General features: G+C 59.2%; 1 protein-coding gene across 1 annotated transcript in view; it reads right to left on the minus strand.

Annotated features, from left to right (window-relative positions):
* Positions 1 to 17,805, minus strand: part of LOC137363818 (uncharacterized) — a 25,124-nt gene continuing 7,319 nt past the window's right edge. The window contains exon 2 of the mRNA XM_068027377.1: positions 1 to 1,482. Coding sequence (XP_067883478.1) covers positions 231 to 1,482 — 1,252 coding nt within the window. The 3' untranslated portion in view covers positions 1 to 230. The remainder of the gene's footprint in view (positions 1,483 to 17,805) is intronic.

Below are 17,805 nucleotides of genomic sequence, written 5' to 3' on the forward strand. Positions count from 1 at the left end.
GAGCGTCTGTGTGACTATTATACAGAGGGAGACAGAGAGAGAGAGAAAGGAAACGGAGAGAGACGGGAAGGTGCGGGCACTCCTGTATCCCCACTGTGTATTGGGACCACGTGGGGGGGGGGAGGGCGAGATCTCGAGTTTGATGAACATTTATAGAGTCAGAGAGGAGGAGGCTGACCCACTCCACCGGAGGAAGCCTTATTTTTCCCGTCGATCGCAAAATTCCCGGGTCACCCCGTGCGGCGGAGGCCGCCCCGTAACGCTCCGTGTTCAAGGGGAGCCGCCCTCAATGTTATCAACCTCCCGACAGAAATGAGGGGCCCACTTCCCTGCAAATGGGAACCATTCAATCCCTGTGCGGAGGTTGGGCGGTGGGGGGTGAGGTGAGGAATATGGGGAGAGAGTGGGAGAGAAGGATATGGAGATACGATGGGGAGTGAGTGATATGGGGAGAGAGTGGGAGTGAGGGATATGGAGAGACGATGGGAAGTGAGTGATATGGGGAGAGAATGGGAGTGAGGGATATGGAGAGATGATGGGGAGTGAGTGATATGGGGAGAGAGTGGGAGTGAGGGATATGGAGAGACGATGGGGAGTGAGTGATATGGGGAGAGAGTGGGAGTGAGGGATATGGGGAGAGAGTGGGAGTGAGGGATACGGGGAGGAGGCGGGAGTGAGGAATACGGGGAGATGGTGGGAATGAGGGATATGGGGAGGAGGTGGGAGTGAGGGATATGGGGAGACGGTGTGAGTGAAGGAAATGGCGAGACGATGGGGACTGAGTGATATGGGGAGAGATTGGGAGTGAGGGCTGTGGGGAGAGAGTGGGAGTGAGGGATATGGGGAGGCGTGGGAGTGAGGGATATGGGGAGACGGTGGGAGTGAGGGATATGGGGAGACGGTGCGAGTGAGGGATATGGGGAGAAGGTGGGAGTGAGGGATAAGGCGGGATGGTGGGAGTGAGGGATACAGGGAGACGGCGGGAGTGAGGGAGACGGGGAGAAGGTAGGAGAGAGGTATATGGGGAGACGGTGTGAGTAAAGGATATGGAGAGGCGATGGGGACTGAGTGATATGGGGAGAGAGTGGGAGTGAGGGATATGGGGAGAGAGTGGGAGTGAGGGATATGGGGAGGTGGTGATACTGAGGGATATGGGGAGAGAGTGGGAGTGAGGGATATGGGGAGAGAGTGCGAGTGAGGGATATTGGGAGGAGGTGGGGGTGAGGGATAAGGGGGGATGGTGGGAGTGAGGGATAAAGGGGGACAGTGGGAGTGAGGGAGAAGGTGGGAGTGAGGAATACGGGGAGACGGCAGGAGTGAGGGATAAGGAGAGAAGGTGGGAGTGTGGGATACGGTGAGATGGTGGGAGTGAGGGATATGGGGAGATGGTGGGAGTGAGGGATATGGGGAGACGGCGGGAGTGAGGGATACGGGGAGATGGCGGGAGTGAGGGATATGGGGAGATGGCGGGAGTGAGGGATATGGGGAGATGGTGGGAGTGAGGGATTCGGGGAGAAGGCGGGAGTGAGGGATACGGGGAGACGGCGGGAGTGAGGGATACGGGGAGACGGCGGGAGTGAGGTATATGGGAAGACAGTGGGAGTGAGGGATATGGGGAGAGAGTGGGAGTGAGGGATATGGGGAGATGGCAGGAGTGAGGGATATGGGGAGGAGGTGGGAGTGAGGGATACGGGGAGACGGTGGGCGTGAGGGATATGGGAAGAAGGTGGGAGTGAGGGAGAAGTTCGTATTGAGGAATACGGGGAGAAAGTGGGAGTGAGGGATACGGGCAGACAGCGGAAGTGAGGAATATGAGGAGAAGTTGGGAGTGAGGGATACAGCGAGACGGCAGGACTGAGGGAGACGGGGAGACTGCGGCAGTGAGGGATATGGGGAGACGGCGGGAGTGAGGGATACGGGGAGACGGCGGGAGTGAGGGATATGAGGAAAAGATGAGAGTGAGGGATATGGGGAGAGAGTGAGAGTGAGGTATATGGGGAGACGGTGTGAGTGAAGGATTTGGAGAGACGATGGGGACTGAGTGATATGGGGAGAGAGTGGGAGTGAAGGATATGGGGAGAGAGTGGGAGTGAGGGATATGGTGAGGTGGTGATACTGAGGGCTATGGGGAGAGAGTGGGAGTGAGGGATATGGGGAGAGAGTGCGAGTGAGGGATATGGGGAGGAGGTGGGAGTGAGGGATAAGATGGGGACAGTGGGAGTGAGGGAGAAGGTGGGAGTGAGGAATACGGGGAGACGGTAGGAGTGAGGGATATGGGGAGATGGTGGGAGCGAGGGATACGAGGAGACGGCGGGAGTGAGGGATACGGGGAGAAGGTGGGATGTAAGGGATCCGGGGAGAAGGTGGGAGTGAGGTATATGGGAAGACAGTGGGAGTGAGGGATATGGGGAGAGAGTGGGAGTGAGGGATATGGGGAGATGGCAGGAGTGAGGGATATGGGGAGGAGGTGGGAGTGAGGGATACGGGGAGACGGTGGGCGTGAGGGATATGGGAAGAAGGTGGGAGTGAGGGATAAGGGGGGACGGTGGGAGTGAGGGAGAAGTTCGTATTGAGGAATACGGGGAGAAAGTGGGAGTGAGGGATACGGGCAGACAGCGGAAGTGAGGAATATGAGGAGAAGTTGGGAGTGAGGGATACAGCGAGACGGCAGGACTGAGGGAGACGGGGAGACTGCGGCAGTGAGGGATATGGGGAGACGGCGGGAGTGAGGGATACGGGGAGACGGCGGGAGTGAGGGATATGAGGAAAAGATGAGAGTGAGGGATATGGGGAGAGAGTGAGAGTGAGGTATATGGGGAGACGGTATGAGTGAAGGATTTGGAGAGACGATGGGGACTGAGTGATATGGGGAGAGAGTGGGAGTGAAGGATATGGGGAGAGAGTGGGAGTGAGGGATATGGGGAGGTGGTGATACTGAGGGCTATGGGGAGAGAGTGGGAGTGAGGGATATGGGGAGAGAGTGCGAGTGAGGGATATGGGGAGGAGGTGGGAGTGAGGGATAAGATGGGGACAGTGGGAGTGAGGGAGAAGGTGGGAGTGAGGAATACGGGGAGACGGTAGGAGTGAGGGATATGGGGAGATGGTGGGAGCGAGGGATACGAGGAGACGGCGGGAGTGAGGGATACGGGGAGAAGGTGGGATGTAAGGGATCCGGGGAGAAGGTGGGAGTGAAGGATACGGGGATAAGGTGGGAGTGAGGGATACGGGGAGAAGGTGGGAGTGAGGGAAATGGGGAGACGGCGGGAGTGAGGGATATGGGGAGACGGCGGGAGTGAGGGATATGGGGAGACGGCGGGAGTGAGGGGTACGGGGAGACGGCGGGAGTGAGGGGTACGGGGAGAAGGCGGGAGTGAGGGATATGGGCAGACGGTGGGAGTGAGGGATACGGGAAGAAGGCGGGAGTGAGGGATACGGGGAGACGGTGGGAATGAGGGATATGGGGAAACGGTGGGAGTGAGGGATACGGGGAGACGGCGGGAGTGAGGGATACGGGGAGACGGCGGGAGTGAGGGAAATGGGGAGGAGGCAGGAGTGAGGGATGTGGAAGGAGGCGGAAGTGAGGGATATGGGGAAAAGGTGGGAGTGAGGGATATGGGGAGAGAGTGAGGTATGTGGGGAGACGGTGTGAGTGAAGGATATGGAGAGACGATGGGGACTGAGTGATATGGGGAGAGAGTGGGAGTGAGGGATATGGGGAGAAGGTTGGAGTGAGGGATATGAGGAGATGGTGGGAGCGATGGATATGGGGAGAAGGTGGGGGAGATGGATATGGGGAGAAGGTGGGAGTGAGGAATATGGGAAGATGGCGGGAGTGAGGGATATGGGCAGATGGCGGGAGTGAGGGATATGGGGAGACAGTGGGAGTGAGGGATATGGGGAAACGGCGTGAGTGAGGGATATGGGGAGAAAGTGGGAGTGAGGGATAAGGAGGGATGGTGGGAGTGAGGGATAAGGGGGACGGTGGGAGTGAGGGAGAAGGTGGGAGTGAGGAATACGGGGAGACGGTAGGAGTATGGGTTATGGAGAGAGGGTGGGAGTGAGGGACATAGGGAGACGGCGGGAGTGAAGGATACGGGGAGAAGGTGGGAGTGAGGGATATGGGGAGATGGTGGGAGTGTGGGAAAAGGGGGAGATGGTGGGAGTGAGGGATACGAGGAGAAGGTGGGAGTGAGGGATACGGAGAGAAGGTGGGAGTGAAGGATACGGGTATAAGGTGGGAGTGAGGGTTACGGGGAGAAGGTGGGAGTGAGGGATATGGGGAGACGGCGGGAGTGAGGGATATGGGGAGTCGGTGGGAGTGAGGGATTCGGGGAGAAGGCGGGAGTGAGGGATACGGGGAGACGGCGGGAGTGAGGGATATGGGGAGACGGTGGGAGTGAGGGATACGGGGAGACGGCGGGAGTGAGGGATACGGGGAGACGGCGGGAGTGAGGGATACGGGGAGACGATGGGAGTGAGGGATACGGGGAGACGGCGGGAGTGAGGGATACGGGGAGACGGCGGGAGTGAGGGATACGGGGAGACGGCGGGAGTGAGGGATATTTTATGAGACGGTGGGATGAGGAAATCGGGGAGACAGCGGGAGTGAGGGTTATGGGGAGATGGTGGGGAGTGAGGGATAAGGGGGGACGGTGGGAGTGAGAGAGAAGTTCGTATTGAGGAATACGGGGAGACTGCAGGAGTGAGGGATATGTGGAGACGGCGGGAGTGAGGGATATGGGGAGAAAGTGGGAGTGAGGGATACGGGCAGACAGCGGAAGTGAGGGATATGGGGAGAAGCTGGGAGTGAGGGATACAGGGAGACGGCGGGAGTGAGGGAAACGGGGAGACTGCGGGAGTGAGGGATATGGGGAGACGGCGGGAGTGAGGGATACGGGGAGACGGCGGGAGTGAGGGATACGGGGAGACGGCGGGAGTGAGGGATACGGGGAGACGGCGGGAGTGAGGGATACGGGGAGACGGCGGGAGTGAGGAATATGGGGAGAAGGTGGGAGTGAGGTATATGGGGACACGGTGTGAGTGAAGGATATGGAGAGACAATGGGGACTGAGTGATATGGGGAGAGAGTGGGAGTGAGGGATATGGGGAGAGAGTGCGAGTGAGGGATATGGGGATGAGGTGGGAGTGAGGGATAAGGGGGAAGGTGGGAGTGAGGGATTAGGGGGGATGGTGGGTGTGAGGGAGAAGGTGGGAGTGAGGAATACGGGGAGACGGTAGGAGTGAGGGTTATGGAGAGAGGGCGGGTGTGAGGGATACGGGGATACGGCAGGAGTGAGGGATACGGGGAGGAGGCGGAAGTGAGGGATACAGGGAGGAGGTGGGAGTGAGGAATACGGGGAGATGTTGGGAATAAGGGATATGGGGAGGAGGCGGGTGTGAGGGATGTGTGAAGGAGGCGGAAGTGAGGGATATGGGGAAAAGGTGAGAGTGAGGGATATGGGGAGAGAGTGAGAGTGAGGTATATGGGGAGAGAGTGGGAGTGAGGGGTACGGGGAGAAGGCGGGAGTGAGGGATATGGAGAGACGATGGGGACTGAGTGATATGGGGAGAGAGTGGGAGTGAGGGATATGGGGAGACGGCGGGAGTGAGGGGTACGGGGAGAAGGCGGGAGTGAGGGATATGGGGAGATGGTGGGAGTGAGGGATACGGGGAGAAGGCGGGAGTGAGGGATACGGGGAGAAGGCGGGAGTGAGGGATATGGGGAGACGGTGGGAGTGAGGGATACGGGGAGAAGGCGGGAGTGAGGGATAGGGGGAGACGGTGGGAGTGAGGGATACGGGGAGAAGGCGGGAGTGAGGAATACGGGGAGATGTTGGGAATAAGGGATATGGGGAGGAGGCGGGTGTGAGGGATGTGTGAAGGAGGCGGAAGTGAGGGATATGGGGAAAAGGTGAGAGTGAGGGATATGGGGAGAGAGTGAGAGTGAGGTATATGGGGAGAGAGTGGGAGTGAGGGGTACGGGGAGAAGGCGGGAGTGAGGGATATGGAGAGACGATGGGGACTGAGTGATATGGGGAGAGAGTGGGAGTGAGGGATATGGGGAGACGGCGGGAGTGAGGGGTACGGGGAGAAGGCGGGAGTGAGGGATATGGGGAGATGGTGGGAGTGAGGGATACGGGGAGAAGGCGGGAGTGAGGGATACGGGGAGAAGGCGGGAGTGAGGGATATGGGGAGACGGTGGGAGTGAGGGATACGGGGAGAAGGCGGGAGTGAGGGATAGGGGGAGACGGTGGGAGTGAGGGATACGGGGAGAAGGCGGGAGTGAGGGATAGGGGGAGACTGTGGGAATGAGGGATATGGGGAGACGGTGGGAGTGAGGGATACGGGGAGACGGCGGGAGTGAGGGACACGGGGAGACAGTGGGAATGAGGGATATGGGGAGAAGGCAGGAGTGAAGGATGTGGGAAGGAGGCGGAAGTGAGGGATATGAGGAAATGGTGAGAGTGAGGGATATGGGGTGAGAGTGAGGGATATGGGGAGACGATGGGGACTGAGTGATATGGGGAGAGAGTGGGAGTGAGGGATATGGGGAGACGGCGGGAGTGATAGCGGGAGTGAGTGATATGGGGAGAAGGTGAGAGTGAGGGATGGGGAGAAGGTGGGGAGTGAGGGATGTGGGGAGAAGGTGGGAGTGAGGGATGGGGGAGAAGGTGGGAGTGAGGGATACGGTGAGATGGTGGGAGTGAGGGATATGGGGAGACAGCGGGAGTGAAGGATATGGGGTGAAGGTGAGAGTGAGGGATGGGGGAGAAGGTGGGGAGTGAGGGATGTGGGGAGACGGCGGAGTGAGGGATATGGGGAGACGGCATGTGAGGGATATGGGGAGACAGCCGAGGGTGGAATATGGGGAGACAGTGGAGGGAGGAATATAGGGAGACGGCGGGAGTGAGGGAGACGGTGGGAGTGAGGAATACGGGGAGACGGTGGGAGTGACGGATACGAGGAGAAGGTGGGCGTGAGGGATATGGGGAGAAGGTGGGGGCGATGGATACAGGGAGAAGGTGGGAGCGATGGATATGGCGAGAGGGTGGGAGTGAGGAATATGGGGAGATGGCGGGAGTGAGGGATATGGGGAGAAGGTGGGAGTAAGGAATACGGGGAGATGATTGGAGTGAGGGTTATGTGGAGAGGGCAGGAGTGAGGGATACGGGGAGACGGCGGGAGTAAGGGATTTGGGGAGAAGGTGGGAGTGAGGGATACGGGGGGACGGTAGGAGTGAGGGTTATGGAGAGAGGGCGGGAGTGAGGGGTACGGGGAGACGGCAGGAGTGAGGGATACGGGGAGAAGGTGAGAGTCAGGGATGGGGGAGAAGGTGGGGAGTGACAAATAAAAACAAAAACCATGTGTGTTGACTGCAACAGAACTTTATTGTAACGTTGTGAGGAGCGTCTGTGTGACTATTATACAGAGGGAGACAGAGAGAGAGAGAAAGGAAACGGAGAGAGACGGGAAGGTGCGGGCACTCCTGTATCCCCACTGTGTATTGGGACCACGTGGGGGGGGGGGGGGCGAGATCTCGAGTTTGATGAACATTTATAGAGTCAGAGAGGAGGAGGCTGACCCACTCCACCGGAGGAAGCCTTATTTTTCCCGTCGATCGCAAAATTCCCGGGTCACCCTGTGCGGCGGAGGCCGCCCCGTAACGCTCCGTGTTCAAGGGGAGCCGCCCTCAATGTTATCAACCTCCCGACAGAAATGAGGGGCCCACTTCCCTGCAAATGGGAACCATTCAATCCCTGTGCGGAGGTTGGGCGGTGGGGGGTGAGGTGAGGAATATGGGGAGAGAGTGGGAGTGAGGGATATGGAGATACGATGGGGAGTGAGTGATATGGGGAGAGAGTGGGAGTGAGGGATATGGAGAGACGATGGGGAGTGAGTGATATGGGGAGAGAGTGGGAGTGAGGGATAGGAGGAGGAGGCGGGAGTGAGGGATATCGGGCGAAGGTGGGAGAGAGGGATTTGGGGAGGAGGCGGGAGTGAGGGATACGGGGAGGAGGTGGGAGTGAGGGATATGGGGAGATGGTGTGAGCGAAGGAAATGGCGAGACGATGGGGACTGAGTGATATGGGGAGAGATTGGGAGTGAGGGCTATGGGGAGAGAGTGGGAGTGAGGGATATGGGGAGGCGTGGGAGTGAGGGATATGGGGAGAAGGTGGGAGTGAGGGATAAGGCGGGATGGTGGGAGTGAGGGATAAGGGGGGACGGTGGGAGTGAGGGATAAGGGGGGACGGTGGGAGTGAGGGATACAGGGAGACGGCGGGAGTGAGGGATCAGGCGGGATGGTGGGAGTGAGGGATAAGGGGGGACGGTGGGAGTGAGGGATACAGGGAGACGGCGGGAGTGAGGGATAAGGCGGGATGGTGGGAGTGAGGGATAAGGGGGGACGGTGGGAGTGAGGGATACAGGGAGACGGCGGGAGTGAGGGAGACGGGGAGGAGGTGGGAGTGAGGGATATGGGGAGACGGTGTGAGTGAAGGAAATGGCGAGACGATGGGGACTGAGTGATATGGGGAGAGATTGGGAGTGAGGGATATGGGGAGGCGTGGGAGTGAGGGATATGGGGAGACGGTGGGAGTGAGGGATATGGGGAGATGGTGGGAGTGAGGGATATGGGGAGGCGTGGGAGTGAGGGATATGGGGAGAGAGTGGGAGTGAGGGATATGGGGAGGTGGTGATACTGAGGGATATGGGGAGAGAGTGGGAGTGAGGGATATGGGGAGAAAGTGCAAGTGAGGGATATGGGGAGACGGCGGGAGTGAGGGATACGGGGAGACGGCGGGAGTGAGGGATATGAAGAAAAGGTGAGAGTGAGGGATATGGGGAGAGAGTGAGAGTGAGGTATATGGGGAGACGGTGTGAGTGAAGGATTTGGAGAGACGATGGGGACTGAGTGATATGGGGAGAGAGTGGGAGTGAGGGATATGGGGAGAGAGTGGGAGTGAGGGATATGGGGAGGTGGTGATACTGAGGGCTATGGGGAGAGAGTGGGAGTGAGGGATATGGGGAGAGAGTGCGAGTGAGGGATATGGGGAGGAGGTGGGAGTGAGGGATAAGGGGGGACAGTGGGAGTGAGGGAGAAGGTGGGAGTGAGGAATACGGGGAGACGGTAGGAGTGAGGGATATGGGGAGATGGTGGGAGCGAGGGATACGAGGAGACGGCGGGAGTGAGGGATACGGGGAGAAGGTGGGATGTAAGGGATCCGGGAAGAAGGTGGGAGTGAAGGATACGGGGATAAGGTGGGAGTGAGGGATACGGGGAGAAGGTGGGAGTGAGGGAAATGGGGAGACGGCGGGAGTGAGGGATATGGGGAGACTGCGGGAGTGAGGGATATGGGGAGACGGCGGGAGTGAGGGGTACGGGGAGAAGGCGGGAGTGAGGGATATGGGGAAACGGTGGGAGCGAGGGATACGGGGAGACGGCGGGAGTGAGGGATACGGGGAGACGGCGGGAGTGAGGGAAATGGGGAGGAGGCAGGAGTGAGGGATGTGGGAAGGAGGCGGAAGTGAGGGATATGGGGAAAAGGTGGGAGTGAGGGATATGGGGAGAGAGTGAGAGTGAGGTATATGGGGAGACGGTGTGAGTGAAGGATATGGAGAGACGATGGGGACTGAGTGATATGGGGAGAGAGTGGGAGTGAGGGATATGAGGAGATGGTGGGAGCGATGGATATGGGGAGAAGGTGGGGGAGATGGATATGGGGAGAAGGTGGGAGTGAGGAATATGGGAAGATGGCGGGAGTGAGGGATATGGGCAGATGGCGGGAGTGAGGGATATGGGGAGACGGTGGGAGTGAGGGATATGGGGAAACGGCGTGAGTGAGGGATATGGGGAGAAAGTGGGAGTGAGGGATAAGGAGGGATGGTGGGAGTGAGGGATAAGGGGGACGGTGGGAGTGAGGGAGAAGGTGGGAGTGAGGAATACGGGGAGACGGTAGGAGTATGGGTTATGGAGAGAGGGTGGGAGTGAGGGACATAGGGAGACGGCAGGAGTGAAGGATACGGGGAGAAGGTGGGAGTGAGGGATATGGGGAGATGGTGGGAGTGTGGGAAAAGGGGGAGATGGTGGGAGTGAGGGATACGAGGAGAAGGTGGGAGTGAGGGATTAGGGGGGATGGTGGGTGTGAGGGATAAGGGGGGACGGTGGGAGTGAGGGAGAAGGTGGGAGTGAGGAATACGGGGAGACGGTAGGAGTGAGGGTTATGGAGAGAGGGCGGGTGTGAGGGATCCGGGGAGACGGCAGGAGTGAGGGATACGGGGAGGAGGCGGAAGTGAGGGATACGGGGAGGAGGCGGGAGTGAGGAATACGGGGAGATGGTGGGAATAAGGGATATGGGGAGGAGGCGGGTGTGAGGGATGTGTGAAGGAGGCGGAAGTGAGGGATATGGGGAAAAGGTGAGAGTGAGGGATATGGGGAGGTGGTGATACTGAGGGATATGGGGAGAGAGTGGGAGTGAGGGATATGGGGAGAGAGTGCAAGTGAGGGATATGGGGAGACGGCGGGAGTGAGGGATACGGGGAGACGGTGTGAGTGAAGGATTTGGAGAGACGATGGGGACTGAGTGATATGGGGAGAGAGTGGGAGTGAGGGATATGGGGAGAGAGTGGGAGTGAGGGATATGGGGAGGTGGTGATACTGAGGGCTATGGGGAGAGAGTGGGAGTGAGGGATATGGGGAGAGAGTGCGAGTGAGGGATATGGGGAGGAGGTGGGAGTGAGGGATAAGGGGGGACAGTGGGAGTGAGGGAGAAGGTGGGAGTGAGGAATATGGGGAGACGGTAGGAGTGAGGGATATGGGGAGATGGTGGGAGCGAGGGATACGAGGAGACGGCGGGAGTGAGGGATACGGGGAGAAGGTGGGATGTAAGGGATCCGGGAAGAAGGTGGGAGTGAAGGATACGGGGATAAGGTGGGAGTGAGGGATACGGGGAGAAGGTGGGAGTGAGGGAAATGGGGAGACGGCGGGAGTGAGGGATATGGGGAGACTGCGGGAGTGAGGGATATGGGGAGACGGCGGGAGTGAGGGGTACGGGGAGAAGGCGGGAGTGAGGGATATGGGGAAACGGTGGGAGCGAGGGATACGGGGAGACGGCGGGAGTGAGGGATACGGGGAGACGGCGGGAGTGAGGGAAATGGGGAGGAGGCAGGAGTGAGGGATGTGGGAAGGAGGCGGAAGTGAGGGATATGGGGAAAAGGTGGGAGTGAGGGATATGGGGAGAGAGTGAGAGTGAGGTATATGGGGAGACGGTGTGAGTGAAGGATATGGAGAGACGATGGGGACTGAGTGATATGGGGAGAGAGTGGGAGTGAGGGATATGAGGAGATGGTGGGAGCGATGGATATGGGGAGAAGGTGGGGGAGATGGATATGGGGAGAAGGTGGGAGTGAGGAATATGGGAAGATGGCGGGAGTGAGGGATATGGGCAGATGGCGGGAGTGAGGGATATGGGGAGACGGTGGGAGTGAGGGATATGGGAAAACGGCGTGAGTGAGGGATATGGGGAGAAAGTGGGAGTGAGGGATAAGGAGGGATGGTGGGAGTGAGGGATAAGGGGGACGGTGGGAGTGAGGGAGAAGGTGGGAGTGAGGAATACGGGGAGACGGTAGGAGTATGGGTTATGGAGAGAGGGTGGGAGTGAGGGACATAGGGAGACGGCAGGAGTGAAGGATACGGGGAGAAGGTGGGAGTGAGGGATATGGGGAGATGGTGGGAGTGTGGGAAAAGGGGGAGATGGTGGGAGTGAGGGATACGAGGAGAAGGTGGGAGTGAGGGATTAGGGGGGATGGTGGGTGTGAGGGATAAGGGGGGACGGTGGGAGTGAGGGAGAAGGTGGGAGTGAGGAATACGGGGAGACGGTAGGAGTGAGGGTTATGGAGAGAGGGCGGGTGTGAGGTATCCGGGGAGACGGCAGGAGTGAGGGATACGGGGAGACAGTGGGAATGAGGGATATAGGGAGGAGGCAGGAGTGAGGGATGTGGGAAGGAGGCGGAAGTGAGGGATATGAGGAAAAGGTGAGAGTGAGGGATATGGGGTGAGAGTGAGGTATATGGGGAGACGATGGGGACTGAGTGATATGGGGGGAGAGTGGGAGTGAGGGATATGGGGAGAGAGTGGGAGTGAGGGATATGGGGAGGTGGTGATACTGAGGGCTATGGGGAGAGAGTGGGAGTGAGGGATATGGGGAGAGAGTGCGAGTGAGGGATATGGGGAGGAGGTGGGAGTGAGGGATAAGGGGGGACAGTGGGAGTGAGGGAGAAGGTGGGAGTGAGGAATATGGGGAGACGGTAGGAGTGAGGGATATGGGGTGATGGTGGGAGCGAGGGATACGAGGAGACGGCGGGAGTGAGGGATACGGGGAGAAGGTGGGATGTAAGGGATCCGGGGAGAAGGTGGGATGAAGGATACGGGGATAAGGTGGGAGTGAGGGATACGGGGAGAAGGTGGGAGTGAGGGAAATGGGGAGACGGCGGGAGTGAGGGATATGGGGAGACTGCGGGAGTGAGGGATATGGGGAGACGGCGGGAGTGAGGGGTACGGGGAGAAGGCGGGAGTGAGGGATATGGGGAAACGGTGGGAGTGAGGGGTACGGGGAGAAGGCGGGAGTGAGGGATATGGGCAGACGGTGGGAGTGAGGGATACGGGAAGAAGGCAGGAGTGAGGGATACGGGAAGAAGGCGGGAATGAGGGATATGGGGAAACGGTGGGAGCGAGGGATACGGGGAGAAGGTGGGAGTGAGGGGTACGGGGAGAAGGCGGGTGTGAGGGATATGGGGAGACGGTGGGAGTGAGGGATATGGGGAGACGGCGGGAGTGAGGGGTACGGGGAGAAGGCGGGAGTGAGGGATATGGGCAGACGGTGGGAGTGAGGGATACGGGAAGAAGGCAGGAGTGAGGGATACGGGAAGAAGGCGGGAATGAGGGATATGGGGAAACGGTGGGAGCGAGGGATACGGGGAGACGGTGGGAGTGAGGGATACGGGGTGACAGTGGGAATGAGGGAAATGGGGAGGAGGCAGGAGTGAGGGATGTGGGAAGGAGGCGGAAGTGAGGGATATGGGGAAAAGGTGGGAGTGAGGGATATGGGGAGAGAGTGAGAGTGAGGTACATGGGGAGACGGTGTGAGTGAAGGATATGGAGAGACGATGGGGACTGAGTGATATGGGGAGAGAGTGGGAGTGAGGGATATGGGGAGAAGGTTGGAGTGAGGGATATGAGGAGATGGTGGGAGCGATGGATATGGGGAGAAGGTGGGGGAGATGGATATGGGAAGATGGCGGGAGTGAGGGATATGGGCAGATGGCGGGAGTGAGGGATATGGGGAGACGGTGGGAGTGAGGGATATGGGGAAACGGCGTGAGTGAGGGATATGGGGAGAAAGTGGGAGTGAGGGATAAGGAGGGATGGTGGGAGTGAGGGATAAGGGGGACGGTGGGAGTGAGGGAGAAGGTGGGAGTGAGGAATACGGGGAGACGGCGGGAGTGAGGGATATTTTATGAGACGGTGGGATGAGGAAATCGGGGAGACAGCGGGAGTGAGGGTTATGGGGAGACGGTGTGAGTGAAGGAAATGGCGAGACGATGGGGACTGAGTGATATGGGGAGAGATTGGGAGTGAGGGCTATGGGGAGAGAGTGGGAGTGAGGGATATGGGGAGATGGTGGGAGTGAGGGATATGGGGAGGCGTGGGAGTGAGGGATATGGGGAGAGAGTGGGAGTGAGGGATATGGGGAGGTGGTGATACTGAGGGATATGGGGAGAGAGTGGGAGTGAGGGATATGGGGAGAGAGTGCAAGTGAGGGATATGGAGAGACGGCGGGAGTGAGGGATACGGGGAGACGGCGGGAGTGAGGGATATGAGGAAAAGGTGAGAGTGAGAGATATGGGGAGAGAGTGAGAGTGAGGTATATGGGGAGACGGTGTGAGTGAAGGATTTGGAGAGACGATGGGGACTGAGTGATATGGGGAGAGAGTGGGAGTGAGGGATATGGGGAGAGAGTGGGAGTGAGGGATATGGGGAGGTGGTGATACTGAGGGCTATGGGGAGAGAGTGGGAGTGAGGGATATGGGGAGAGAGTGCGAGTGAGGGATATGGGGAGGAGGTGGGAGTGAGGGATAAGGGGGGACAGTGGGAGTGAGGGAGAAGGTGGGAGTGAGGAATACGGGGAGACGGTAGGAGTGAGGGATATGGGGAGATGGTGGGAGCGAGGGATACGAGGAGACGGCGGGAGTGAGGGATACGGGGAGAAGGTGGGATGTAAGGGATCCGGGAAGAAGGTGGGAGTGAAGGATACGGGGATAAGGTGGGAGTGAGGGATACGGGGAGAAGGTGGGAGTGAGGGAAATGGGGAGACGGCGGGAGTGAGGGATATGGGGAGACTGCGGGAGTGAGGGATATGGGGAGACGGCGGGAGTGAGGGGTACGTGGAGAAGGCGGGAGTGAGGGATATGGGGAAACGGTGGGAGCGAGGGATACGGGGAGACGGCGGGAGTGAGGGATACGGGGAGACAGTGGGAATGAGGGAAATGGGGAGGAGGCAGGAGTGAGGGATGTGGGAAGGAGGCGGAAGTGAGGGATATGGGGAAAAGGTGGGAGTGAGGGATATGGGGAGAGAGTGAGAGTGAGGTATATGGGGAGACGGTGTGAGTGAAGGATATGGGGAGACGATGGGGACTGAGTGATATGGGGAGAGAGTGGGAGTGAGGGATATGAGGAGATGGTGGGAGCGATGGATATGGGGAGAAGGTGGGGGAGATGGATATGGGGAGAAGGTGGGAGTGAGGAATATGGGAAGATGGCGGGAGTGAGGGATATGGGCAGATGGCGGGAGTGAGGGATATGGGGAGACGGTGGGAGTGAGGGATATGGGGAAACGGCGTGAGTGAGGGATATGGGGAGAAAGTGGGAGTGAGGGATATGGGGAGATGGTGGGAGTGTGGGAAAAGGGGGAGATGGTGGGAGTGAGGGATACGAGGAGAAGGTGGGAGTGAGGGATTAGGGGGGATGGTGGGTGTGAGGGATAAGGGGGGACGGTGGGAGTGAGGGAGATGGTGGGAGTGAGAAATACGGGGAGACGGTAGGAGTGAGGGTTATGGAGAGAGGGCGGGTGTGAGGGATCCGGGGAGACGGCAGGAGTGAGGGATACGGGGAGGAGGCGGAAGTGAGGGATACGGGGAGGAGGCGGGAGTGAGGAATACGGGGAGATGGTGGGAATAAGGGATATGGGGAGGAGGCGGGTGTGAGGGATGTGTGAAGGAGGCGGAAGTGAGGGATATGGGGAAAAGGTGAGAGTGAGGGATATGGGGAGAGAGTGAGAGTGAGGTATATGGGGAGAGAGTGGGAGTGAGGGGTACGGGGAGAAGGCGGGAGTGAGGGATATGGAGAGACGATGGGGACTGAGTGATATGGGGAGAGAGTGGGAGTGAGGGATATGGGGAGACGGCGGGAGTGAGGGGTACGGGGAGAAGGCGGGAGTGAGGGATATGGGGAGATGGTGGGAGTGAGGGATACGGGGAGAAGGCGGGAGTGAGGGATACGGGGAGAAGGCGGGAGTGAGGGATATGGGGAGACGGTGGGAGTGAGGGATACGGGGAGAAGGCGGGAGTGAGGGATAGGAGGAGGAGGCGGGAGTGAGGAATACGGGGAGATGGTGGGAATAAGGGATATGGGGAGGAGGCGGGTGTGAGGGATATGGGGAGAGAGTGAGAGTGAGGTATATGGGGAGAGAGTGGGAGTGAGGGGGACGGGGAGAAGGCAGGAGTGAGGGATATGGAGAGATGGTGGGAATAAGGGATATGGGGAGGAGGCGGGTGTGAGGGATGTGTGAAGGAGGCGGAAGTGAGGGATATGGGGAAAAGGTGAGAGTGAGTGATATGGGGAGAGAGTGGGAGTGAGGGATATGGGGAGAGAGTGGGAGTGAGGGATATGGGGAGAGAGTGGGAGTGAGGGATATGGGGAGACGGCGGGAGTGAGGGGTACAGGGAGAAGGCGGGAGTGAGGGGTACGGGGAGAAGGCGGGAGTGAGGGATATGGGGAGATGGTGGGAGTGAGGGATATGGGGAGACGGTGGGAGTGAGGGATACGGGGAGAAGGCGGGAGTGAGGGATAGGGGGAGACGGTGGGAGTGAGGGACACGGGGAGACAGTGGGAATGAGGGATATAGGGAGGAGGCAGGAGTGAGGGATGTGGGAAGGAGGCGGAAGTGAGGGATATGGGGAAAAGGTGGGAGTGAGGGATATGGGGAGAGAGTGAGAGTGAGGTATATGGGGAGACGGTGTGAGTGAAGGATATGGAGAGACGATGGGGACTGAGTGATATGGGGAGAGAGTGGGAGTGAGGGATATGGGGAGAAGGTTGGAGTGAGGGATATGAGGAGATGGTGGGAGCGATGGATATGGGGAGAAGGTGGGGGAGATGGATATGGGAAGATGGCGGGAGTGAGGGATATGGGCAGATGGCGGGAGTGAGGGATATGGGGAGACGGTGGGAGTGAGGGATATGGGGAAACGGCGTGAGTGAGGGATATGGGGAGAAAGTGGGAGTGAGGGATAAGGAGGGATGGTGGGAGTGAGGGATAAGGGGGACGGTGGGAGTGAGGGAGAAGGTGGGAGTGAGGAATACGGGGAGACGGTAGGAGTATGGGTTATGGAGAGAGGGTGGGAGTGAGGGACATAGGGAGACGGCGGGAGTGAAGGATACGGGGAGAAGGTGGGAGTGAGGGATATGGGGAGATGGTGGGAGTGTGGGTAAAGGGGGAGATGGTGGGAGTGAGGGATACGAGGAGAAGGTGGGAGTGAGGGATACGGAGAGAAGGTGGGAGTGAAGGATACGGGTATAAGGTGGGAGTGAGGGATACGGGGAGAAGGTGGGAGTGAGGGATATGGGGAGACGGCGGGAGTGAGGGATATGGGGAGATGGTGGGAGTGAGGGATTCGGGGAGAAGGCGGGAGTGAGGGATACGGGGAGACGGCGGGAGTGAGGGATATGGGGAGACGGTGGGAGTAAGGGATACGGGGAGAAGGCGGAAGTGAGGGATACGGGGAGACGGCGGGAGTGAGGGATACGGGGAGACGATGGGAGTGAGGGATACGGGGAGACGGCGGGAGTGAGGGATACAGGGAGACGGCAGGAGTGAGGGATACGGGGAGACGGCGGGAGTGAGGGATATTTTATGAGACGGTGGGATGAGGAAATCGGGGAGACAGCGGGAGTGAGGGTTATGGGGAGATGGTGGGGAGTGAGGGATAAGGGGGGACGGTGGGAGTGAGAGAGAAGTTCGTATTGAGGAATACGGGGAGACTGCAGGAGTGAGGGATATGTGGAGACGGCGGGAGTGAGGGATATGGGGAGAAAGTGGGAGTGAGGGATACGGGCAGACAGCGGAAGTGAGGGATATGGGGAGAAGCTGGGAGTGAGGGATACGGGGAGACTGCGGGAGTGAGGGATACGGGGAGACGGCGGGAGTGAGGGATACGGGGAGACGGCGGGAGTGAGGGATACGGGGAGACGGCGGGAGTGAGGGATACGGGGAGAAGGTGGGAGTGAGGTATATGGGGACACGGTGTGAGTGAAGGATATGGAGAGACAATGGGGACTGAGTGATATGGGGAGAGAGTGGGAGTGAGGGATATGGGGAGAGAGTGCGAGTGAGGGATATGGGGAGGAGGTGGGAGTGAGGGATAAGGGGGGATGGTGGGAGTGAGGGATTAGGGGGGATGGTGGGTGTGAGGGATAAGGGGGGACGGTGAGAGTGAGGGAGAAGGTGGGAGTGAGGATACGGGGAGACGGTA

This window comes from Heterodontus francisci, unplaced genomic scaffold, assembly GCF_036365525.1.
Source record: "Heterodontus francisci isolate sHetFra1 unplaced genomic scaffold, sHetFra1.hap1 HAP1_SCAFFOLD_772, whole genome shotgun sequence".
NCBI lineage: Eukaryota > Metazoa > Chordata > Chondrichthyes > Heterodontiformes > Heterodontidae > Heterodontus > Heterodontus francisci.